At 41.9% G+C, this 26,301-nt stretch overlaps 2 protein-coding genes and 1 pseudogene across 4 annotated transcripts in view; all 3 read left to right on the forward strand.

Moving 5' to 3' along the window:
• Window positions 1-3,014, forward strand: part of SOD2 (superoxide dismutase 2) — a 36,037-nt gene extending 33,023 nt beyond the window's left edge. For both annotated transcript variants that reach the window (XM_082475638.1, XM_082475637.1), the window contains exon 5: window positions 26-3,014. In XM_082475638.1, the coding sequence (XP_082331764.1) occupies window positions 26-171 (146 nt within the window). In that variant the 3' untranslated portion in view covers window positions 172-3,014. The remainder of the gene's footprint in view (window positions 1-25) is intronic.
• LOC309667378 (coiled-coil domain-containing protein 86 pseudogene) overlaps window positions 1-26,301 on the forward strand; it is a 307,112-nt pseudogene that overhangs the window by 50,760 nt on the left and 230,051 nt on the right. The gene's annotated exons all lie outside the window — the stretch shown is intronic.
• The window catches only part of LOC309667293 (uncharacterized protein), a 94,298-nt gene continuing 87,005 nt past the window's right edge, over window positions 19,009-26,301 (forward strand). The window contains exons 1-2 of the mRNA XM_082475678.1: window positions 19,009-19,100; window positions 20,740-20,879. Coding sequence (XP_082331804.1) covers window positions 20,817-20,879 — 63 coding nt within the window. The 5' untranslated portion in view covers window positions 19,009-19,100; window positions 20,740-20,816. The remainder of the gene's footprint in view (window positions 19,101-20,739; window positions 20,880-26,301) is intronic.

A 26,301-nucleotide genomic window follows, 5' to 3' on the forward strand; every position in this document is an offset into this window, starting at 1 on the left:
GTTTCTTTCCCCTTCTTTCCAATAGGTCTTATTCCACTGCTGGGAATCGATGTGTGGGAGCATGCTTATTACCTTCAGTATAAAAATGTCAGGCCTGATTATCTGAAAGCCATTTGGAATGTAATCAGCTGGGAGAATGTAACTGCGAGATACATGGCTGGCAAAAAGTAACACATCAGCCTTACACTGAGTACATCGAGCTCTTTATGACCAGTTTTGTAGTAGTGCAGAGAACCACATATACCAGTAAGCTGCTCCATTGTAGTGTTTCTGAGTGTGGCTTACTCAAATATTTGATAAACATAATTTAGTGCTGTGAATAATCTCTTTTAAAAGCTTGTTATTAGGCAACTGTTTGAAAATGTTAAATGCTTTGTATGATTTAATCTTTTGATTGAACATTTTCTTCAGAGAGCTATAATAGCCAGGAGATTATAATTTTCATCATAAAACCATGAAGAATGTTTCATCCCTATACTGTTGGGGTGTCTAAGGAAGCCTTTCTAATCCTGTTCTATTGCAGTTACAGAAAATCTGGTCTTTTGCCCCATTCGTTTAATAATAAAATATTAAATTTATTTCCCAAGGGAAATATTCAGTTTTCTATTGAAAATTGCTCTTTTTGTAAGTAATCCTCTGTCCAGTATTACTTCTGGTGGATATCACCCAGCGGTCTTTAGTTACTTATGATCACAGGTTATACAGGGTTAACACTAACCATTTTGTCATTAAAAATATATATAACTTGATTGCTAATTGAGAATTGCTTTATTATGAGAAGGAAATAGTAGTGCCTCTGAATTTTTCTGTAGGCAGAAAAAGACTTCTGTGAAATTTTGTCCTCAAACACAGAAATGTGTGTTGTCGAAATGCTCAAAGTGGACAAATTAGGGCCTAGTTAATAAAGTCAATGATAGGGATGGGCCACAAATCTGCTGGCCAGACACTTGCCCCTCTTCTTTTGGGCCTGCTCATGAAGCATCCCTCTCAAGAGAACCAGACCTGGGTCACGGCCTGCATTCCCAAGTAATGAAAGACAAATTGGTTTCAGGACGCAGTCAGGAGCATGCCTCTCTCAGGAACATTTATTTTCAAAGATTTGTTTTTGAGTTATTTCATCCATTTTGATGTTTTTTGTTTCTTCTAGAAAATGTACAATCACTATAGAAGCTTTATATTGTTTTATTGGTTTTTCCAATAAAGGGAAAACCGTATCCCTCATATAGTGACAGGGCAGTCAAATTACATTCCTGTTGAGTTTTTGTGAATGGAGCTGTGCAATGCAGCAGGGTCCTTTCTGTCTTTGGCTTCACAGTGTCAGGTGGTCCATGTTCTTCATCATCTTCTCTCCTTATCGTTAATAGCTGTATAGTATTTTATCATTGGACATTTCCTAATATATTTCACAGTTTTGTTACTGAAGATTTCATTTGTTTCTAATCTGATGATTACAGGTAATGCTATTCTGATACCCCACACAGGTTTTACCTTCTATTGAAATATTTTCTCTATGTAGGTTTTTTCCTTAAACCTATTTTAGTAACAGGGTGTTTCCTCAAGTTTATTTTTTCATTTAAAAAAATTTCCCCCTAACTTTATTATCCTATTTTTTTTTCCCGTGGAAAAATGGAGTGACTTAGCAGTTTCAATATTGAAGACTGAAGTTTTAAAAAAAATTTAAATTCAAGGCACTTTTATTTTAGAATTCAATTAGAAAAGTATTTAGGCTTTCTGAATTGTCAACAGCGTTGATGAGACTAGTGTTAACTGTGTATGTGTGTGTGCGCTTGTGGATGGAACACACTTCAGAGACTATGATTGCCATCCTTTCTATACCACAGTAAAATGGCTTTAATGGGGCACAACTGAGAGTCGTGTGACTGCTCCTTACATATATCCTGTACACACATGTATATGCCTATATGTATATTAACAAGGCAGTGTGTGTGTGTGACGGCTGATTACATATACCCTATACACACATATATATGCCTATGTATATAAACAAGGCAGTGAACTCTGTGTAAACAGACCATTGAGAAAATAGGACCTTTTTGAAAGATGGGCTTTTGAATACAAGTAGTCTTCTAGATCATGAACTAACAAAGATATGCAGAGACTACTGACTTATATAAAGCTTTTGGACTCTCATGAAGCTTTAAGATTAAAAAAATATTCAATGTTGAAATTTCTATGGGGCTCTATTTTTGCTTTGATTGTATCATGTGAGAACAAGGGAAAGCATACTGTCCTCCACGGCAGTTTTGGATTTTAAGAGGCTAAGATAACATACAGAGTAGAGATTTTAATCATCCAGCAGAAAATGAGACTCTATAAGATTCTGTTTAGCCCTGTTTTTCAAAATAGAAAAGAAACAGAAAAGGTAAAACAACCGTTTCTTCTGGAAGGTGCAAGTACTGTTCACCCAGGAAGGATTTTTGTGACTGAATCAGCAGTGCCTGCTCTAGTCATAGATGGGCTTCAAAAATCTTAGCATGATTGGTGCTGCAGGGGAACAGGATGCAGAACAAATGCTGTCTGTGAAATAGTACCTGTTGCTCGAACTGTTGTGTAATAATTAAACTTTGATATTGAGAAGTTACAGCTTTATTACACAGCTCAGATTCATGATTCTAAAATGAGATTTGAATTTCTGTGGAGTGCCTTTAAAAAGTAACATCAAAATCATAAAATTGAGATTGATGTGTGTTGTCAGTCATATCTAAAACTAGGTATAAATACAAATTTTGTTTCCTGTTTTAATTTCAGGGGAACTACTGTTTGGGAAAGCTGTTTGGTAACTGTTTTATAAATCACTGTCTCTCTTTTTCAGTCATACCCCAATGATCCCAGCAGGCTAATGCCCTGTGTTCTAAGGTACACATGGTACATACTAAAAATCCTGTAAGGTCCTGGAGAGTTTTCATTTAATTATTCATTAAAGAAGCATTTATTTTCATATTGTAAGTGTGAAGCTTTTTGATTATTAATAAAAGAATCTGTTAACCATCAAAGGAAGTCTGTATTAAGTATGTGTGTCAAAACATTTATAATCTTGCAATGCTTTATCATTTTTACTGTAGGAAAGGAATAATAAATGATAGGTAGTTGAAATTTTACTCTAAAAACCCAGAAGGCATATGAATTCTATCTCTGGGAGGAATTTTTTTGTGCATGGTTCTCATGACTGTGGCTCCACCTTCTGGAGACTAATTTGGGGGGTCTCCATGGTTCATCTGGGGGAGGTGATGGGCAGTTTCCTCTACTTGGAGAATGCCTAGCTTTCAAGGCCTGATTTCTACCAGTACAAGTTTGAGAGGTCTGAAGGTTATTTAAAAACTCAAACAGCGAAAAACTTTTTTAGTCTGATTCCATCGTTTCTTTGGCAATACATTGGCCTTAAAAACTTTGTGGGTTTCTAACCCATTTGCAGCCGGTTTTATGTGCCAGTATCCACAGTAAACATTTTATCCACAATGAAAATTTTTTACTAGATGTACTAGATGTGAGTAATTTTTTTTCCAACATCTTTATTGGCGTATAATTGCTTTACAGTGGTGTGTTAGTTTGTGCTTTATAACAAAGTGAATCAGCTATACATATACATATATCCCCATATCTCCTCCCTCTTGTGTCTCCCTCCCACCCTCCCTATCCCACTCCTCTAGGTGGTCACAAAGCACCAAGCTGATCTCCCTGTGCTATGCAGCAGCTTCCCACTAGCTATCTGTTTTACATTTGGTAGTGTATATATGTCCATGCCACTCTCTCACTTCATCCCAGCTTACCCTTCCCCCTCCCCATGTCAAGTTCATTCTCTACGTCTGCATCTTTATTCCTGTCCCGCCCCTAGGTTCTTCAGAACCATTTTTTTTTTAAGATTTCATATATATGTGTTAGCATACGGTATTTGTTTTTCTCTGACTTTCTTCACCCTGTATGACAGACTCTAGGTCCATCCACGTAGATGTGAGTAATTTTTATCCTTGCTTCCTTACCCCGTCAACGTAAGAGCAGCTACCTTGAGCTAAAGGTAGTTAAAACAGTAAGCTCGTGGGGGAAGCCGACATCCTTCATCTTTGCTTTGGGGCTGAGACTTGAGCATTTGCTCAAAGCCTTTTTCAGTCTTACATCTTTTACTGTTTGGGATTTAGAAGTAGTCAGCTTTCCCAGACTTTGAGGACCCAGATTTCTGAACTATATTTCCTTTCATTTCTGCTTGCAGACGGGCCAGTTCTTTCCTGAAGGCACCAATGATACCTTGCTAAAGGGGGAGATAAAAGCCAACACACAGGGTCAGTCTGGTTCTTCTCGAACATTCTAGAGCTGCAGTGGCTGTGCCTTTCACGTTACTGCAGGAAGCAGATTTACTGCATGATCTACCACTGGGAAACACGGCTTTCTAACTTTTCAGCTCCCGATACCAATTTTCTCACTGACCACTAAGCCCATGCCACAGTTTGAATTTTTTTTTTTTGGCTGGGACAGTACCCACTTCAAGGTCCTAGTATTTGAATTAATTTGGGTAACAAACTGCTGCTTTGACAACAAACTCCAAATATATAATGGCTCAAATACAATAGATTTTTTTTCACTCAGGTAAAGTGTATAAGTGTTTCTGGTTAGTGCCAGAGCTTTCTTCCGCGCAGTGATTCGGGGATCCAGGCTCTTTAGCTCTTACTGCTTTGCCGCCCCAGTAAGTGCCATCTGAGGAGCTCTTGTCACCGTCATTGAGCCTATGGAGTGCAAACCAGCATGCAGATCACGTGTCTGAAGTTTTCTGGGCCAGGCCGTGGTGCCTATGTGTCTGCTCATATTTTACTGGTGACCACAGTGCACCTAAACACAAGGAAGGCTAGGAAGAGAGTTTAGCTCTACTCCTGTGCCCAGAAAGGACAAGAAACAGCCAATCTCTCTACTGCTTTGGGATTCTGAGCAATCTGTTTGACCTCTCTGTGCCTCAGCTTCTCAGCTGACCATAATGGGTTTTTGTGAGTTTACGGGGTCTGGCATGAAATGAGCACTGTTAAGTATAGCTATCATAGAAGTTGTTTTACATGGCTTCTCAATTTTTATCTTGTGTGATTCAGCCACCCTGCAGGGAAGGCAGAGAGAATACAGACTCAGGGACAGATTCGTACCTGGGACTCTGGTGGCCTGTTCTGGGATCCTCTGCCTGCTTTAGTGTGCTTTCCACAACAGTGCGTGATATTCTGAAAGAATACCTTAATGTGTACGTTCTAAGTCAGGGCCGGGGGAAGTGTCTTCATTTAGGAAAAAGCTGAAATACCCAGATCTATTAAAGCAATTCCACCAATGTTTTGATGTACTTCTCCATCTACATGTTTTAATTACACCCTTTCATTTCCTCCCCAGTACCAAAACATAAAACTGCTTACAAAGCAATTTTTTCCTAAAAAGCCTATTTTTATTTGGTTAAGCCTTTCTGTGAGAATGCCTGGGAGAAGCCAAAAGTGAGATTCCCCCTATCCCCTACCCAAAGGAAAAAAAAAAAAAAAAAAGGAAAAATCAGATGGGAAAGGGTGTGTGGCTTTAATTTCTAATTTTTTAGACTTAACCACCAAATACTTAAAGAGTAAGATTTTTGGGACTTCCCTCATGATGCAGTGGCTAAGAATCTGCCTGCCAGTGCAGGGGACACGGGTTCGAGCCCTGGTCCGGGAAGATCCCACATGTCACGGAGCAACTAAGCCCATGCGCCACGACTACTGAGCCTGCGCTCTGGAGCCCGCGAGCCACAACTACTGAGCCTGTGATCCACAACTACTGAGCCTGCGTGCCTAGAGCCCGTGCTCCGCAGCAAGAGAAGCCACCGCAATGAGAAGCCCACACACCACAACGAAGAGTAGCCCCCGCTCACCACAACTAGAGAAAGCCTGCGCGCAGCAACGAAGACCCAATGCAGCCAAAAATAATAAATAAATTAATTAATTAAAAAAACAAAAAAGATTCTTTACATGAGTCCTGTAAGCAAATGAATATTTCCTTGGGGTTGAAAGTGAGATATTTCAGACAAAATGGGATATTTGGGGGCAAGTTCTGGAGTTTGCGTGGGGTGTGCTCTGGCCCATTTTCTCATGCTGTGCATCCCAACCTCCTTTCCCAGAGCGATGCCCTTTCTTCAGGGCTTTCTCCATCAGCTGTGCCTCCTGTTCCTTTACGTATCAACCCAGATCTTTGGGGAACGGGCTTGTGTCATTATTTCTTCCAAGACAAAATCCCAAAGGTGTCGTAGTCACAGTACTTTCTCACTGCTCATCCTCAGATCACACTGCCGCATTCAGGGTTCTGCCCCACACCCCTGATGACCCAACGCCACGTCCAGTGTGTACTGGACACTGGTGAACATTTGTCATCTTGCCGGGGATGTTCATCACAAACTCATGCCTCCAGTGAAGGTCCACCTTCTAGTGATGGTCACCTGTCCCAAACGGGATAATCAGAATTCTTCTCCAATTTTTGAAGACTAGAATCTTAAAAGACAGTTCGTTCCTCTCCTTATTACTTAAAACTATTAAATGTCTTTCCTTTATTTAAACCAAGTGGTCCTCAATCCTGCCTGCTCATTCGAGTCACCTTAGAGGAGCTCTACACAAGTAAGGATGCCCAAGCTCCACCCACGCAAGACTCTGAGTCAAATGGTCCAAGCATGGGTATATTTTAAAAAATTTTCCCAGGTGACCCCCATGTGCATCTAGGGTCGAGAATCCTGAACAGAGTCCCATCGTGAGAGAGACAAGCCTAGAGAAGCATGGACGGGAATAAGTGCATATGTATTTAGCATTTTGCCCCTGTGCAGGGCTCCTTGAGATGTACATCTGCTGCCTCTGCCTCTCAGCACCTGGGTGAGATGCCTCTGTCCGGGGAGGGCACGGGCTTCCCTCCCATCACGTAAAGCTGCTGCTGGGATGTGGCCGCTCAGCCAGGCACTGCTTTTCCAAACCTTCCTTGCATCTAGGAGGGGCCACATGACAGGCTCTGTGCTGTGACCACAGGTGGTTAAGAACCTTCTTAACCTTCTCGTATGCCTTCCACTGGCTTGCTGGGCATGAGCGCTGCTATTTTGGAAGCCACCTGTAAACATGGCACAGACACAGAAGAGAAGAAATTCATATCCTCGAATCATTGTTTCAAAGAGAGCTGTGAGGGCAAGAACACCTAGATTATGCCAGCAAGAAACAACATTCAATGTATTAAGGCACAGAAATGTTGGCATTTGTTTGTTGCAGCAACTGACATTACTCTAGTAGCCCGGCGGCTTCCCTGCTGTCTGATATACTGTACTACCTTGTTTATTTGGGGGGACAACATTTTTTCACCCCATCAGGGCTTGGTAGGTCTGTCTATTCCTGTGCTCTGCCCCCTCTCCTCCCTAGTTTGGTCCACAAGATGGGCTCATGAACCAGACTAGTCAAGTTCTCCGTTTCTTGGGGGGTGCATGAAAAGTTCAGGTCATGGTTTCATGACTCAAACTGGGTCAATGAGAATCTTCCCTTAGTCTCAACATAGGGGCAGTGGGGAAAGGTGTCCTCTGCCCCAGGACTCCTATTGGGAGTTGCCTGCAAGATGGTGGCACCTTGTCCACTACAGGGGACGAACCGGCTGCGGGATGAAGACAGTGAGTGAAGCAAGGAAGGGCTGAGTGATGGAGGGAGAGGCAAGGCCTGATGTCACTGTTTGAGTCTCTGGTCTGGTGGTGCCTGAAGCCAGTGCCTGGGTGTACTGCTTATGTGAGCTGAAAATTCATTAAAATGATTGTGTTTAGTTGTCATTTAGTTCCTTACTCTGCTTAGGCGAGTTGAGTTGGATTGGTGTTTCTGGCTAACACTCTGCCCCATGACGACTCTAGCTCCAGCTCACTTTCCAGACTTGTAGAGCTCACTTCCTGTCTCGCTGCTCCACTTGAGGGGCTAAGAGGCAGCTCAAAACTAACTTGCTACTCCTGGGCGTATATCCGGAAAAGAGGAAAGCTCTAATTTGAAAAGACACATGCAACCCAATGTTCACTGCAGTACTGTTCACAATAGCCAAGACATGGAAGCAACCTCAGTGTCCATCAACAGATGTATGGATAAAGAAGAAGTGGGGGCTTCCCTGGTGGCGCAGTGGTTGAGAATCTGCCTGCCAATGCAGGGGACACGGGTTCGAGCCCTGGTCTGGGACGATCCCACATGCTGCGGAGCAACTAGGCCCGTGAGCCACAACTACTGAGCCTGTGTGTCTGGAGCCTGTGCTCCGCAACAAGAGAGGCGGCGACAGTGAGAGGCCTGCGCGCCGCGATGAAGGGTGGCCCCCGCTTGCCGCAACTAGAGAAAGCCCTCGCACAGAAACGAAGACCCAACACAGCCATAAATAAATAAATAAATAAATACATTTATTAAAAAAAAGAAGAAGTGGTATATATATACCATGTACTACTACTCAGCCATAAAAAAGAATGAAATAAAGCCATTTGCAGCAACCTGGATGGACCTAGAGATTATCATACTAAGTGAAGTAAGTCAGACAGAGAACGACAAATATCATATGATATCACTTACATGTGGAACCTAAAAAATAGTACAAACGAACTTATTTATAAAACAGAAGCAGACTCACAGACATAGAAAACAAATTTATGGTCACCAAAGGGGATAGTGGGGCAGGGGGAGGGATAAACTGGGAATATGAGATTAACAGATGCACACCATCATATATAAAATAGATAAACAACATGGATTTACTGTATAGCACAAGGAACTATATTCAATATCTTGTAATAAACTACAACGGAAAAGATTCGAAAAAAAGAATATATATATATATATACACACACACACACACACACACACATATACATATATATGTATAACAGAATCATTTGCTCTACACCTGAAACTAAGACAATATTGTAAATCAACACTATTTCAATTAAAAAACAACCAAGGGACTTCCCTGTGGCACAGTTGTTAAGAATCCACCTGCCAATGCAGGGGACAGGGGTTCGATCCCCGGTCCAGGAAGGTCCCACATGCCGCGGAGCAACTAATCCTGTGCGCCACAGCTACTGAGCCTGCAAGCCACAACTACTGAAGCCCGTGCGCCTAGAGCCCATTCTCCACAACAAGAGAAGCCACCGCAATGAGAAGCCCGCGCACTGCAACTAAGAGTAGCCCCCACTCGCCACAACTAGAGAAAGCCCGCGTGCAGCAACGAAGACCCAACACAGCCAAAAAATAAAGAAATTTATTTTAAAAAAATTATATATAAAAAAACAAACAACCAGACTTGCTGCAAAGGGAACTCTGGATTATGCCTACTCCCAAGTCTGCTCATTTTTGAATCTTTCTGTTTCAATAAATGGCAGCATCTCATAGCTTGAACCCAGAACCTAAGTTACTCTTGAGTCTTCTCCTTCCTCACTCTTGTATCCAATTTAGCAGCAACTCTTGACATTTCTGCTTTCAAAATATAACTTCCTCATATCTGTATTCTCTTACGTGCATTTCCTCCAAAATGGTTTCTCCAAAAAACCCCCTAAATGGGTCTTCAGCTTCCATCTTACCTCCCTAGAACTTCATTCTTTTGTAGACACCAGAATAATCTGAGAGATGTCCACTATTTCTCCTGAAAACTTGCCAGTGACATTCCTTTGCTCTTAGAATAAAGTCTAGAATTCTTTACCAAGACCTTCAAGGCCTTGCACGGTCTGGCTCTTCCCTGCATTTCAATCTCAGCTCACATCACCACCCCTCACTTCTCACACTCCAGGGGCCTGCACTCTGCATTTCCAAGTCCCCTCCCAGTTCCTTTGTACCTTTGGGCCTTTACCCCTGCTGTTCCCACCTCCTGGGAAGTCATTCTTTTCTTCTTCCCACGGCCATCCTTCCACACAGAGGCCTCCCGGACCTATGTAATCCTATGTATTTCCTTCCTAGGGCAGTCTGTAATTCTCTTGGCTACTTATTCCTTTGCTTGTTTATTACTTGCGTCTCCCCATTAGCATGTAAGCGTCGTCAAGACCATTCATAGCTGAATCTCTGGGCCTGTGTCTAGGGTATAGGTGGTGCTCAAAGCACAGCTCTCCTCTTCATGTGGCAGGCCCTAAGGGGGTCTTCACAATGCAGCCTGAAACCCCGCAGACTAGAAATTCTCTATGCTTCCTATTGGTTCCAGAGTTTGTGATCCTCCTGAACTAAATGTAAATCAAATATAATATCTTGATTAATATTCATTAGGTTGGAGTGATACAGGGATATCACTGGTAATTTAAGAGTTGTAGCTGTCTTCATGGAATAAGTTTTCCACTAGGAAGTTAACACTCTGTCAGTCTTAGCCTGCTTGGGCTGACATAACAAAATACCATAGACTTGACTCAAAGAACAGACATTCATTTCTCACAGTTCTGGAGGCTGGGAAGTCCAAGATCAAAATGCCAGCTGATTCGGTTCCTTGAGGGCCCTCTTCCTAGCTTGCCACTTTCTCCCCATGTCCTCGTAGGGCAGAGACACATCTTTTTCTCTCCCTCTTCTTATAAGACCAGAGTTTTATCTAATTAGGATCCCACTCTTAGGGTTTAACTTAACCTTAGTTACCTCCTAAAAACCCCGCCTATAGATACTGTCGCGTTGTGAGTTAGGGCTTCAACCTGTGAATTCTGAAGGAACACAGTTCAGTTCACAGCAGTCTCTAATCTCTTTAAGCGCTTTCTCTCATTTGTTTTTCAGTACCTCAGCATTCCACGTGAGTAGTTGATCTTTGTATGAATCATAATATTACTGTAAACATGTCAAGTCCTAATGATTCAAGAAATCTGATAGAGGAAATAAGTTTACATCTTTAAGACAACTGTATAAAACCTTCTCATATACTCAAACACCTCATCTCAGTTTAAGGGACATTTGTACTTAAAGAATTTTAAGGAGAATTTCCAGCCTTCTGAGGTTTTAAACTAAGCACAAACTTTGTTTTTCTTTTCTTTTCTTTTTTTTTTTTTTACTGAGTATAAGATCTGCATATTTCCTGGTTATAGAGGTAGGAAATAGAAGAAATTAATACTTCAATTTTGTTTTAATTGAATACTTGTAAGGAGCTCCCTTTTCCCACTCGCGTTAAAATCTAACTCAAAACACATGAATTTGTAACACCTCAAATGCTGAAAAGATGTGGGCAACTATATGCCCGATTGCCTATTATTCTTTCTAGTTTGGTTATATTCAGTTGTCATTATGGTTATTGGTGAAATAGAGATGGAATGTTTAAAAATAGACTTTATTTTTTAGAGTTGTTTTAAATTAACAGCAAAACTGAGCAGAAAGTACAGAAATTTCCTATATACTCCCTGCCTTTCCACCGTGGCCTCCCTCATGGTCACCCTCTCCCACAAGAGTGGCACATTTGTCACAACTGATGAACCTACACTGACACATCATCATCACCCGAAGTCCACAGTTTACATTAGAGTTCACTCTTGGTTTTATACAATTTATGAGTTTGGACAAACGTACAATGACATGAACCCACTATCAGAGTTATCATACAAAATAGAGTCATTGTCCTAAACATCCTCTGTGTTCCACCTATTCATCCTCTTCCTCCAAAGCCCTGGCAGCCACTGATTCTTTTTACTCTCTCCATGGTTTTGCCTTTTCCAGATGTCATAGAGCTGGAATCATGACTATGTAGCCTTTTCAGATCAGCTTCTTTCACTTAGTAAAATGCATTTAAGTTTCCTCCAGGTCTTTTCATGGCTTCAGAGCTCATTTCTTTCTAGCGCTGAGTAACATTCCATTGTCTGGAAGGACCACAGTTTATTTACCTCTTCACCTACTGAATGCTTCTGAGTTTTGGCGATGGCGAACAGAGCTGCTATAAACATCTTCGTGCAGGTTTCTGTGTGGATACAGATTTTCAACTCATTTGGGAAAATACCAAGCGGAGTGCTTGCTGGATCATATGGTCAGAGTATGTTTAGTTTTGTAGAAATGTAATTAAAAAATTAACAAATAACTTGTAGATGGTTAAATGTTCACCCCACCATAAGGGTGTCCTACGAGGGCGTCAGGCCAGGAGGGTGCATACTGGGTTGAAATCCAGGGGGGAGCTCCATCTGTTCAGTTCCCACAAAGCTGCCCCGGGAGCTGCCTTAGATCTTTTTTTTTTTTTAAACATCTTTATTGAAGTATAATTGCTTTACAATGGTGTGTTAGTTTCTGCTTTATAACAAAGTGAATCAGTTATACATATACATAGGTTCCCATATCTCTTCCCTCTTGCATCTCCCTCCCTCCCACCCTCCCCATCCCACCCCTCTAGGTGGTCACAAAGCACCGAGCTGATCTCCCTGTGCTATGCGGCTGCTTCCCACTAGCTATCTATTTTACATTTGGTAGTGTATATATGTCCATGACACTCTCTCACCCTGTCACATCTCACCCCTCCCCCTCCCCATATCCTCAAGTCCATTCTCTAGTAGGTCTGTGTCTTTATTCCCGTCTTGCCACTAGGTTCTTCATGGCCTTTTTTTCCCCTTAGATTCTATATATATGTGTTAGCATACTGTATTTGTTTTTCTCTTTCTGACTTACTTCACTCTGTATGACAGACTCTAATTCCATCCACCTCATTACAAATACCTCCATTTCATTTCTTTTTATGGCTGAGTAATATTCCATTGTATATATGTGCCACATCTTTATCCATTCATCCGATGATGGACACTTAGGTTGCTTCCATGTCCTGGCTATTGTAAACAGAGCTGCAATGAACATTTTGGTACATGACTCTTTTTGAACTATGGTTTTCTCAGGGTATATGCCCAGTAGTGGGATTGCTGGGTCGTATGGTAGTTCTATTTTTAGTTTTTTAAGGAACCTCCATACTGTTCTCCATAGTGGCTGTATCAATTTACATTCCCACCAACAGTGCAAGAGTGTTCCCTTTCCTCCACACCCTCTCCAGCATTTATTGTTTCTAGATTTTTTTTTTATGTATTTTTTTTAAACGCATTGTTTACTTTGTTTATTTATTTATTTATTTTTGGCTGTGTTGGGTCTTCATCTCTGCGCGAGGACTTCCTCTAGTTGTGGCAAGCGGGGGCCACTCTTCATCGCGGTGCACGGGCCTCTCACTATCGCGGCCTCTCTTGTTGCGGAGCACAGGCTCCAGACGCGCAGGCTCAGTAATTGTGGCTCACGGGCCCAGCTGATCCACGGCATGTGGGATCCTCCCAGACCAGGGCTCGAACCCGTGTGCCCTGCATTGGCAGGCAGACTCTCTACCACTGCGCCACCAGGGAAGCCCTGTTTCTAGATTTTTTGATGATGGCCATTCTGACCGGTGTGAGATGATATCTCATTGTAGTTTTGATTTGCATTTCTCTAATGATTAATGATGTTGAGCATTCTTTCATGTGTCTGTTGGCAATCTGTATATCTTCTTTGGAGAAATGTCTATTTAGGTCTTCTGCCCATTTTTGGATTGGGTTGTTCGTTTTTTTGTTATTGAGCTGCATGAGCTGCTTGTAAATCTTGGAGATTAATCCTTTGTCAGTTGCTTCATTTGCAAATATTTTCTCCCATTCTGATGGTTGTCTTTTGGTCTTGTTTATGGTTTCCTTTGCTGTGCAAAAGCTTTTAAGTTTCATTAGGTCCCATTTGTTTATTTGTGTTTTTATTTCCATTTCTCTAGGAGCTGGGTCAAAAAGAATCTTGCTGTGATGTATGTCATAGAGTGTTCTGCCTATGTTTTCCTCTAAGAGTTTGATAGTGTCTGCCCTTACACTTAGGTCTTTAATCCATTTTGAGTTTATTTTTGTGCATGGTGTCAGGGAGTGTTCTAATTTCATACTTTTACATGTATCTGTCCAATTTTCCCAGCACCACTTATTGAAGAGGCTGTCTTTTCTCCACTGTATATGCTTGCCACCTTTATCAAAGATAAGGTGACCATATGTGTGTGGGTTTATCTCTGGGCTTTCTATCCTGTTCCATTGATCTATATTTCTGTTTTTGTGCCAGTACCAAACTGTCTTGATTACTGTAGCTTTGTAATATAGTCTGAAGTCAGGGAGCCTGATTCCCCCAGCTCCATTTTTCGTTCTCAAGATTGCTTTGGCTATTCGGGGTCTTTTGTGTTTCCATACAAATTGTGAAATTTTTTGTTCTAGTTCTGTGAAAAATGCCAGTGGTAGTTTCATAGGGATTGCATTGAATCTGTAGATTGCTTTGGGTAGTAGAGTCATTTTCACAATGTTGATTCTTCCAATCCAAGAACATGGTATATCTCTCCATCTATTTGTATCATCTTTAATTTCTTTCATCAGTGTCTTATAATTTTCTGCATACAGGTCTTTTGTCTCCTTAGGTAGGTTTATTCCTAGATATCTTATTCTTTTTGTTGCAATGGTAAACGAGTGTTTTCTTAATTTCACTTTCAGATTTTTCGTCATTAGTGTATAGAAATGCAAGAGATTTCTGTGCATTAATTTTGTATCCTGCAACTTTACCAAATTCATTGATTAGCTCTGGTAGTTTTCTGGTAGCATCTTTAGGATTCTCTACGTATAGTATCATGTCATCTGCAAACAGTGACAGCTTTACTTCTTTTCCGATTTGGATTCCTTTTATTTCTTTTTCTTCTCTGATTGCTGTGGCTAACACTTCCAAAACTATGTTGAATAATAGTGGTAAGAGTGGGCAGCCTTGTCTTGTTCCTGATCTTAGTGTAAATGGTTTCAGTTTTTCACCATTGAGGACAATGTTGGCTGTGGGTTTGTCATATATGGCCTTTATTATGTTGAGGAAAGTTCCCTCTATGCCTACTTTCTGCAGGGCTTTTATCATAAATGGGTGTTGAATTTTGTTGAAAGCTTTCTCTGCATCTATTGAGATGATCATATGGTTTTTCTCCTTCAATTTGTTAATATGGTGTATCACGTTGACTGATTTGCGTATATTGAAGAATCCTTGCATTCCTGGGATAAACCCCACTTGATCATGGTGTATGATCCTTTTAATGTGCTGTTGGATTCTGTTTGCTAGTATTTTGTTGAGGATTTTTGCATCTATGTTCATCAGTGATATTGAACTGTAGTTTTCTTTCTTTGTGACATCTTTGTCTGGTTTTGGTATCAGGGTGGTGGTGGCCTCGTAGAATGAGTTTGGGAGTGTTCCTCCCTCTGCAATATTTTGGAAGAGTTTGAGAAGGATAGGTGTTAGCTCTTCTCTAAATGTTTGATAGAATTCACCTGTGAAGCCATCTGGTCCTGGGCTTTTGTTTGTTGGAAGGTTTTTAATCACAGTTTCAATTTCAATGCTTGTGATTGTTCTGTTCATATTTTCTATTTCTTCCTGGTTCAGTCTCGGCAGGTTGTGCATTTCTAAGAATCTGTCCATTTCTTCCAGGTTGTCCATTTTAATGGCATAGAGTTGCTTGTAGTAATCTCTCATGATCTTTTGTATTTCTGCAGTGTCAGTGGTTACTTCTCCTTTTTCATTTCTAATTCTATTGATTTGAGTCTTCTCCCTTTTTGTCTTGATGAGTCTGGCTAATGGTTTATCAATTTTGTTTATCTTCTCAAAGAACCAGCTTTTAGTTTCATTGATTTTTGCTATTGTTTCCTTCATTTCTTTTTCATTTATTTCTGATCTGATCTTTATGATTTCTTTCCTTCTGCTAGCTTTGGGGTTTTTTTGTTCTTCGTTCTCTAATTGCTTCAGGTGCAAGGTTATGTTGTTTATTCGAGATGTTTCCTGTTTCTTGAGGTAGGCTTGTATTCCTATAAACTTCCCTCTTAGCACTGCTTTTGCTGCGTCCCATAGGTTTTGGGTCGTCGTGTCTCCATTGTCGTTTGTTTCTAGGTATTTTTTGATTTCCCCTTTGATTTCTTCAGTGATCACTTTGTTATTAAGTAGTGTATTGTGTAGCTTCCATGTGTTTGTATTTTTTACAGATCTTTTCCTGTAATTGATATCTAGTCTCATAGCGTTGTCGTCGGAAAAGATACTTGATACGATTTCAATTTTCTTAAATTTACCAAGGCTTGATTTGTGACCCAAGATATGATCTATCCTGGAGAATGTTCCATGAGCACTTGAGAAAAATGTGTATTCTGTTGTTTTTGGGTGGAATGTCCTATAAATATCAGTTAAGTCCATCTTGTTTAATGTATCATTTAAAGCTTGTGTTTCCTTATTTATTTTCATTTTGGATGATCTGTCCATTGGTGAAAGTGGGGTGTTAAAGTCCCCTACTATGATTGTGTTGCTGTCGATTTCCCCTTTTATGGCTGTTAGTATTTGCCTTATGTATTGAGGTGCTCCTATGTTGGGTGCATAAATATTTACAATTGTTATACCTTCCTCTTGGATCGATCCCTTGATCATTATATAGTGTCCTTCTTTGTCTCTTGTAATAGTCTTTATTTTAAAGTCCATTTTGTCTGATATGAGAATTGCTACTCCAGCTTTCTTTTGATTTCCATTTGCATGGAATATCTTTTTCCATCCCCTCACTTTCAGTCTGTATGTGTCTCTAGGTCTGAAGTGGGTCTCTTGTAGACAGCATATATATGGGTCTTGTTTTTGTATCCATTCAGCCAGTCTGTGTCTTTTGGTGGGAGCATTTAATCCATTTACATTTAAGGTAATTATCGATATGTATGTTCCTATTCCCATTTTCTTAAATATTTTGGGTTTGTTATTGTAGGTGTTTTCCTTCTCTTGTGTTTCTTGCCTAGAGAAGTTCCTTTAGCATTTGTTGTAAAGCTGGTTTGGTGGTGCTGAACTCTCTCAGCTTTTGCTTGTCTGTAAAGGTTTTAATTTCTCCATCAAATCTGAGTGAGATCCTTGCTGGGTAGATTAATCTTGGTTGTAGGTTTTTCTCTTTCATCACTTTAAGTATATCCTGCCACTCCCTTCTGGCTTGCAGAGTTTCTGCTGAAAGATCAGCTGTTAACCTTATGGAGATTCCCTTATGTGTTATTTCTTGTTTTTCCCTTGCTGCTTTTAATATGTTTTCTTTATATTTAATTTTTGATAGTTTGATTAATATGTGTGTTGGCGTGTTTCTCCTTGGATTTATCCTGTATGGGACTCTCTGTGCTTCCAGGACTTGATTAACTATTTCCTTTCCCATATTAGGGAAGTTTTCAACTATAATCTCTTCAAATATTTTCTCAGTCCGTTTCTTTTTCTCTTCTTCTTCTGGGACCCCTATAATTCGAATGTTGGTGCATTTAATGTTGTCCCAGAGGTCTCTGAGACTGTCCTCAGTTCTTTTCATTCTTTTTTCTTTATCCTGCTCTGCAGTAGTTATTTCCACCATTTTATCTTCCAGGTCACTTATCCGTTCTTCTGCCTCAGTTATTCTGCTATTGATCCCATCTAGAGTATTTTTAATTTCATTTATTGCGTTTTTCATTGTTGCTTGGTTCCTCTTTAGTTCTTCTACGTCCTTGTTAAATGTTTCTTGCATTTTGTCTATTCTGTTTCCAAGATTTTGGATCATCCTTACTATCATTATTCTGAATTCTTTTTCAGGTAGACTACCTATTTCCTCTTCATTTGTTAGGTCTGGTGTGTTTTGACCCTGCTCCTTCATCTGCTGTGTGTTTTTCTGTCATCTCATTTTGCTTATCTTACTGTGTTTGGGGTCTCCTTTTCACAGGCTGCAGGTTCATAGTTCCCGTTGTTTTTGGTATCTGTCCCCAGTGGCTAAGGTTGGTTCAGTGGGTTGTGTAGGCTTCCTGGTGGAGGGAACTAGTGCCTGTGTTCTGGTGGATGAGGCTGGATCTTGTCTTTCTAGTGGGCACGTCCACGTCTGGTGGTGTATTTTGGGGTGTCTCTGGCCTTATTATGATTTTAGGCAGCCTCTCTGCTAATGGATGGGGCTGTGTTCCTGTCTTGCTAGTTCTTTGACATGGGGTGTCCAGCAGTGTAGCTTGCTGGTCGTTGAGTGAAGCTGGGTCTTGATGTTGAGATAGAGATCTCTGAGAGATTTTCGCCGTTTGGTATTATGTGGAGCTGGGAGGTCTCTTGTGGACCAGTGTCCTGAAGTTGGCTCTCCCACCTCAGAGGCACAGCCCTGATGCCTGGCTGGAGCAACAAGAGCCTTTCATCCACATGGCTCAGAGTAAAAGGGAGAAAAAGTAGAAAGAAAGAAAGAAAGAGGATATAATATAGTGAAGTAAAATAAAACTATTATAAAGTAAAGCTATACAGACAAAAATCTCACCCAGAAGCATATACATATACACTCACAAAAAAAGGAAAAGGGGAAAAATTAATATATCCTGCTCCCAAAGTCCACCTCCTGAATTTGGGATGATTCGTTGTCTATTCAGGTATTCAACAGATGCAGGCACATCAAGTTGTTTGTGGAGTTTTAATCCGCTGCTTCTGAGGCTGCTGGGAGAGATTTCCCTTTCTCTTCTTTGTTCGCACAGCTCCCGGGGTTCACCTTTGGATTTGGACCCGCCTCTGCTTGTAGGTCGCCTGAGGGCGTCTGTTCCCCGCCCAGACAGAACGGGGTTAAAGGAGCAGCTGCTTCGCGGGCTCTGGCTCAGTCGGGCGGGGGGAGGGAGGGGTACGGATGCGGGGCGAGCCTGCGGCGGCAGAGGCGTCATGACGTTGCACCAGCCTGAGTCGCGCTGTGCGTTCTTCCGGGGAAGTTGTCCCCGGATCACGGGACCCTGGCCGTGGCGGGCTGCACCGGCTCCCGGGAGGGGCGGTGTGGAGAGTGACCTGTGCTCGCACACAGGCTTCTTGGTGGCGGCAGCAGCAGCCTTAGCATCTCACGCCCGTCTCTGGGGTCCGCGCTGATGGCCGCGGCTCGCGCCCGTCCCTGGAGCTCGTTTAGGCGGCGCTCTGAACCCCCTCTCCTCGCGCGACAGGAAACAAAGAGGCAAGAAAAAGTCTCTTTCCTCTTCGGCAGCTGCAGACTTTTTCCCAGACTCCCTCCCGGCTAGCTGTGGCGCACTAACCCCTTCAGGCTGTGTTCACGCGCCAACCCCAGTCCTCTCCCTGCATCCGACCGAAGCCCGAGCCTCAGCTCCCAGCCCCGCCCGCCCCGGCGGGGGAGCAGACAAGCCTCTCGGGTTGGTGAGTGCTGCTCGGCGCCGAGCCTCCGTGCGGGAGTCTCTCCGCTTTGCCCTCCGCACCCCTGTGGCTGCGCTCTCCTCCGTGGCTCCGAAGCTCCCCCCCTCCGCTACCCGCAGTCTCTGCCCGCGAAGGGGCTCCTAGTGTGTGGAAACCTTTCCTCCTTCACGGCTCCCTCCCACTGGTGCAGGGCCCGTCCCTATTCTTTTGTCTCTGTTATTTCTTTTTTCTTTTGCCCTACCCAGGTACGTGGGGAGTTTCTTGCCTTTTGGGAGGTCTGACGTTTTCTGCCAGCGTTCAGTGGGTGTACTGTAGGAGCAGTTCCACGTGTAGATGTATTTCTAATGTATCTGTGGGAAGGAAGCTGATCTCCGCGTCTTACTCTTCCGCCATCTTCTCTACCCTCCTGCCTTAGATCTTGTTCGCAGTCTTTTCCTCCTTGGGGCCTGGCCTGGTATCTGTGCTTAGAGCTAGTTTGCCCATTTCTTCTCTTTCCTAGAGAATTCATCTTCTCCAAGTTTGCTGGGATGGGGAGTGAAAAATTTTGTGTCTCTATTGTACCCCTTGAATGTATCCCTTCCTCTTAAACGCCCCATTCGCCTAGGACGCATCTGAAACCCAGAGAGCCATCTGCCATCAGCTCTGAGTCTCAGATTTAATTCAAATGCAGGCCTCAAGGTTAAAGGGCCTGTTTGCCTCGGTCTCCAACAGCCTTTAAAAGTCAATCCCCATAAAAAGCTTCATTCTTCCCCTGTCCAGAAAAAACCTTTTTTTGTCTTTTACCCTAAATATATTTGCTCTACACCAGTAGGTGGCAGTATTTCTGTGCTTTTCTCCCCTCCACGCTCTCCTAAAAACAGGATTGGTGGGAAAGCAGAGTGGCTTGGAACAGTATGAAGGGGTCCCCTCCCCACCCCAAAGGAGCACATTACCGTGTTAGTTTTGTTCATTTGAGAACAGATGATCTTTTACTTTTTCAAGTTTTAAACTTTAAAATTCTTTTTATTTTGAAGCCATCTCAAATTTACCTAAAAGTTGCAATTATAGTACAAGACCCTTAGCTTTTTCAGAATATTTTGAGAGTTAGTTGCTGTTGTGAGGTGCCATCACCACCGAGTACTTTGTATTTCCTGCAGACAAGGGCATTCTCCTACACAGACTCTAGACGGCCTTCAAAGACAGAACATTGGCAATTGTGCGTCACTATCCCGTAACCCTCAGATACCGTTCAAGTTTCACTTCTTGTTCCAGTGATGCCCTCTGCAGCAGACGGACCCAGTCCGGAATGACCACTGCACTGAGTGACCATGTTCCCTTCCTTAGAAGCTGCCACGGTGTAGTTAGGAGTTCCCTGCATCACAGAGCCTGTGGAAATGGTGATGCAGGAAAGAACACTCCTTTCTTTGTTTGCGAGTCTGATCCATCTGGATAGAGTATTTAGCCTACATGCTGAGTCTTGTAAAGGCTCCAAACAGGAAGCCTCTAAATTAGCCAGCAGCGAGTTTCTAAGGTATGCTGATTTCAATCACTGTTAGCAGTTCTCTTTCTTACTCACAACAAAATAATTCCCTTTAGGCAAGAGCTCAGGCTTCAAGTTCTTTTTTTTTTTTTTTTCCCAAATCCTTTGTTCTGATTTATTTAGGTTACCGGGATGCCATATTCAGTTTTCAGACATTTTCACCAACCGCAGTTGAGGACAACCGTGCGTGGGTGTCAACCATGATGTTGCTTTTCGATTTGACTCCCTCCACTTCCTGCCAAGGAGTTTCTTTCTACGAGAAGGTAATCAGATTTGTGTAGGTTCTATGTCTTAGTTCTTATTTCTTTAAATATTTCACTTGTTCCCTCCATCTATTTCTCTTCTTGGGAAAATCCACTATTCTCTAAGATTTAGTGTAATGGTGCCTTTTTTTGACACCTTAGGCCAACTTGGTCATTCCCCTGCGCTCTATCTGCCCCTCTCTCTGTCCTGGTACTCGCTGGTCTATATTGTAACGATTTGCTTCTAGATCTCTTCTCTCCACAAGGCTTGGGGTTTATCCAGGGTGGCAATCGGTCTGTATTCATTTTGTATCCCTATTGCCTACGACAGGGCTTGACATCTAACAATGGTCAACTTCAACCGCTCTTTCCTTTAGATATTTCTTCTCATATTTTAGTCTAACATTTTTCTCAACTTAGATGGCACATGTTTTTAGTTGTGGAAAGTGGAATAGAAAGCATTATCCCATAGGCTGATGACATGGTTTCATTATCAATAACTAGGAGCTGTCTTAATAGACATTGAATTATTGTCAGAGAACATAAGATAGTCTCTTTGAAAACCTAAACTGTCATTTTATTTTTTTAAATTTTATTTTAAATTTAATTAGTTAATTTATTTTGGTTGGGCTGGGTCGTAGTTGTGGCAGGCAGGCTTCTTAGTTGCAGCTCACGAGCTCTTAGTTGTGGCGTGCATGTGGGATCTAGTTCCCTGACCAGGGATCGAACCCAGGCCCCCTGCATTGGGAACGCAGAGTCTTAACCACTGTGCCACCAGGGAAGTCCCTAAACTGTCATTTTCAAGGCTTGTTGCTAACGACTCTACATAGCTCAATTGCTTTAAACTTCTTGAAAGTTAAAATGTTTCAAGACGTTTCTGGCTCTTTACTAAGATTTTTAAAAATGGCTGCAAACAGCGTTTGGTAAGATTCATTAAAGACATTTGCCTGGTGAGAATTATCGTGGGTGTCCATGGCCTGCGACTTGACTTTAAGGGTCCATTTGTCTGCAGGCTGAAGTAGACCTAGAACTGCCCTCTGGGGAAGACCACGTCTCCTGCCGCCTCTAGGGCTGCCTCCTTGTAGAGCGAACGGCCTTCTGCTTGTGCACATTGTAGTTTGTTCTCTAAACCTCCCCCCTGCAAGCCAACTGACAAAGTGAAGGGATGCGGACCTGACTGTACTTTGTAATATATAATCTGCACTTCAGATAGTTCCCAGAGTAAAACCCCAAACTCTCTGCTGACCAATATTTATAAAAACCAAGAAATAATATTTATAGGAGTTTGTCTGAAGCATAATGTTCGGTACATCCCATGGAAATCCTGCATAAGTGATAGGTTTTGCTCTCTCACTGTCATTCTCATCTGCTTCCTCCTCCTTGCTATTATTATGATAAAGGGGACGCAATGCACCTGTTCCCTAGGTTTTGCTAGATCCCCTAGCAGTCATTCTTGGACTGGATGGACCGCTGAAGTGCTATCCACACACACCGCACTCGTTTGGTGTTTTGTAGAGCTCCGTTTCCTAAATGGGTGAGCCGTATAAGACAGTGGTTGAGAGCTTGAGCTTCGGAGACATGTTCCTGATTTGAATCCTTGCTCTAACCCTGGTCATTCCCCTTGCCGCCTGTGTGACCACTGGCAAGTTACCTGATCTCTCTAAGTCTCCGTTTCCCCTTCTGCAACATAGGGTGAGAATACCCTTGACGGGGTGGCAGCACCAATTAAACAAATAATTCATATGCAGCATTTAGCACAGTGCCTGAGCCCTAGTAAGTACTCAATATATTTTCAAAAACTATTTTAACATAGTTATTAACTGCACGTTGGTGTGCCGTCATTGGCCCACATGGGGGTAACATTAAAAGACAGAGGTCCCCTGTGGTGTTGCAGTCGGGATTTGCGGGGGGAGCGGATATCCAGGGGAAGATCACTCCCCGAAAGCCTTGGGGTCGGGTGGGCTCCTGGTGGCTTCCAGGAATAGCCAGGAGACCAGCGTGGCTGGAGAGCGAGGGGCTGGGGGCTGGGGGCGTAGTTCACTTAGGCCTGTGGCCTCTGGAAGGATACTGGCTTTCGCTCTGCGTGAGATGGGAGCCAATGGAGAGTGTGGGTGTGGAAGATGCTGTTCATTGCATCTCACAGTTTTCTCCTCCCTCCCTCCCTCTTTCTTTCTCTCTCTCTCTTTCTTTCTTTTTCTTTCTCCCTCCCTCCCTCTCTCTCTCCCTCCTTCTTTCTTCCTTCCTCCCTCCCTCCCTTCCTTCCTTCTTTCTTCTTTCCTTCCTTCTTTCTCTTTCTTTCTTCCTTTCTTTCTTTCTTTCTTTCTTTCTTTCTTTCTTTCTTTCTTTCTTTCTTCTTTCTTTCTTTCTTTCTTTCTTTCTTTTTCTCTCTCTTTCTTCCTTCCTTCCTCCCTCCCTCCCTTCCTCTCTTCTTTCTTCTTTCCTTCCTTCCTTCCTTCCTTCTTTCTTTCTTTCTTTCTTTCCTTCTTTCTTTCTTTCTTTCTTTCTTTCTTTCTTTCTCTCTTTCTTGCTCCCTCCCTCCCTCTCTCTCTCCCTCCTTCTTTCTCTCTTCCTTCCTCCCTTCCTTCCTTCCTCCCTCCCTCCCTTTCTCTCCTTCTTTCTTTCTTTCTCTCCCTCTTTCTTCCTTCCTTCCTTTCTTTCTTTCTCTCTCTCCTTCCCTCCCTCCCTCTTTCTTTCTTTTTTTTTAAAAATAAATTTATTTATTTATTTTTTGGCTGTGTTTTGGGTCTTCATTGCTGCACGCGGGCTTTCTCTAGTTGTGGTGAGCAGGGGCTACTCTTCGTTGCGGTGCGCGGGCTTCTCATTTTGGTGGCTTCTCTTGTTGTGGAGCACGGGCTCTAGGCATTTGGGCTTCAGTAGTGGTGGCACGCGGGCTCAGTAGTTGTGGCTCGTGGGCTCTAGAGCGCAGGCTCAGTAGTTGTGGCACACAGGCTTAGTTGCTCCGTGGCATGTGGGATCCTCCCAGACCAGGGCTCGAACCCGTGTCCCCTGCACTGGCAGGCAGACTCCCAACCACTGTGCCACCAGGGAAGCCTCCTTCTTTCTTTCTTTCTCCCCTCCTTCCTTCCTTCTTCTCCCTTTTCTCTCCTTCTCCTTCTCTTTCCTCTTCCTCCTCAGTGGGAAACTTTTGTTCAACTTGCAGTATCAGGTCAGCTATGTCCCTGGACAACTGATGGGCCTTCAGAGCAACTATGGAAAGTGTGACTTGTGTGACTTTTCAGGTTGTGTTCTTTGTGTTGACAGCCAGAAATCTAGTCTACATCAACATTCTGATCAAAGCAAAGGCCCCTTTTTGGCAATAGAGTATCGGTTTGATGACCTGTCTTGGTTATCTGTACAACATCCTCACAGCAGTAGGTGACTTCAGAATTCATACCATAGTTGGTTATTACTTTGTTGGCTGCATGATTGTGTGGTTACTAATGATTTTCTCCACTGGACCATAAGCTCCATTAAGGCAGAGGCCATGGTTCTGCTTTAAAATTCAGCACTGTGTCCCCAGAACCCACTACACTGTCCTGTATACTTAGTAAATAATGGTTGAATGAATGAATACATTAAATCAGTATGATAATTTTTATTTTTTTTACTGCTATAATGCTGGAGCCAAACATTATGAAACCTTTGTTCAGAGAGCCATAAGCAATTATATTGTTGGATAAAAATCTATATATTTAAGAATACATTGCAAGACTGTATTTTCTGCCAGCAAGATGTGGGTCAGGGGTCCCAGCTTTGGTCCTGATTTAGCAATTGTCTGAAATGTCCCCGCTCTGCCAATCTGTTGGAAAGGCAGACAAGAAGATTTCAGAGGAATGGTAAGATTTGATAAGAAAACCCATTTTTCTGTGTGTAGATAAAAGAATTCAGGAGACTCAGTTAAACTTTTTTATATTAAAAAATTTTTATATTTAATATGAATATGTAAAAATATAAACCTATATAAAAATCTCATTTTTTACAGATCTTATACAACTATAAAATAAAATAAATATATCATTTAGTGCCAACACAATTATGAAGCCAATGCCATTCCAATGGACAGCATCAGTGAACCTGGGTCATGCCTCCCTTGTGAACATCACACTGCCTGCTCCCTGCTCCTGTCTTTCGCTTGGCAGGTTCCACATCATTCTCTGAGTTAATGCAATTCCCTGAGTGTCACCCAACACTCTCCTTTTCTCAAAATATTGCAAAATATATATTCCTTCCGCCATCTGCAATGCAATTTACCTTTTACCTTTACTGGCTTAAAAATGCCTTTTTTATCTCTTAAGTCCATTTCTGCTAAGCTCACCAAACAGTAAGTGCTGTTACCCGGTGACCATGTGATCAATAAACATAATGGCAAATAAAATCATCTTGCATTCTCAGACATAAAGCAGACATCCCAATGGCCCAGAAAGCGCTTACATTAAAATTTTTTGCATTACTACTGAAATGAAAAAAATTTTTACTAATTGTGTAGAAAAACTTGAGCGTATCCAAAAATGTATCAGAGGACAGACAGTAGCTTAAAAATATTAGGCTAAATAGTTATTTACTCTCTGTTTATTTAGACCCCAAAATTGATTTGGTATAATTTCTTTGTGTGTGTGTTGGAAGGGGTGGTATGTGGGTGCGGGTGTGTGTGTGTGTATGTGAAAGAGAGATGGAGATTGAGAGAGATTGAGAGCTAGAGAGAGAGAGAGAGAGAGAAGAGTTACTCGTTAAGCATTGGGTTGGTTGGCCAAAACGTTCGTTCGGGTTTTCCCGTAAGATGTTTCGGAAAAACCGGAACGAACTTTTTGGCCAGCCCAATATAATTGTTTAAGCTGGTCTTTAAATTTTGATGGGTACACAATCTCTTATAGAGATCTTTGAGGAGAATCAGGCAGAATGTTTGCCTCTGGTTATTTTCAAGATTTTTAACATTAAGATGGAATTCTTGAGATGAAAGTTACTATGTAAAATAAATAGAGTTTGAGAATGCATGTCCTGGGCAAATGCCAGGACTATTGTTTTTTATTTTCCACTTAAGTCAAATATTTAAAAATTTTGTTTGGAGATGGTGTTTATCATTTTGATATATTCTAGACTATTCATCAGATAGTTTATCTAAAACTTATTGGTGTTTATTTAGATTATAATAAACAGGTTAGTTATCTGTTTTTTAGTCTTTTGTAATTGTCATGAGGCAGACTTCAGTTACAGTGTCAAGTTAACTTTTTTCTTGACTTTACACAAACATTTTCTGAAGAGTTCTGTGAATTCTTCAAAAATACAATATACTTTACTACTGCCAGAGAATGTATGTGTCTTAAATTTGAGTTTTTGAACTCTAACATCTGTGAACATTTGAAATGCATTTATGTTTCAAAATCAGATTTTGAAATTAACATGGAATCTGTATCTTGAAAATGTATAAGAGTCTCAATATTTAAAT

This window comes from Balaenoptera physalus (assembly GCF_965194825.1).
Source record: "Balaenoptera physalus genome assembly, chromosome: 9".
NCBI classification, from domain to species: domain Eukaryota; kingdom Metazoa; phylum Chordata; class Mammalia; order Artiodactyla; family Balaenopteridae; genus Balaenoptera; species Balaenoptera physalus.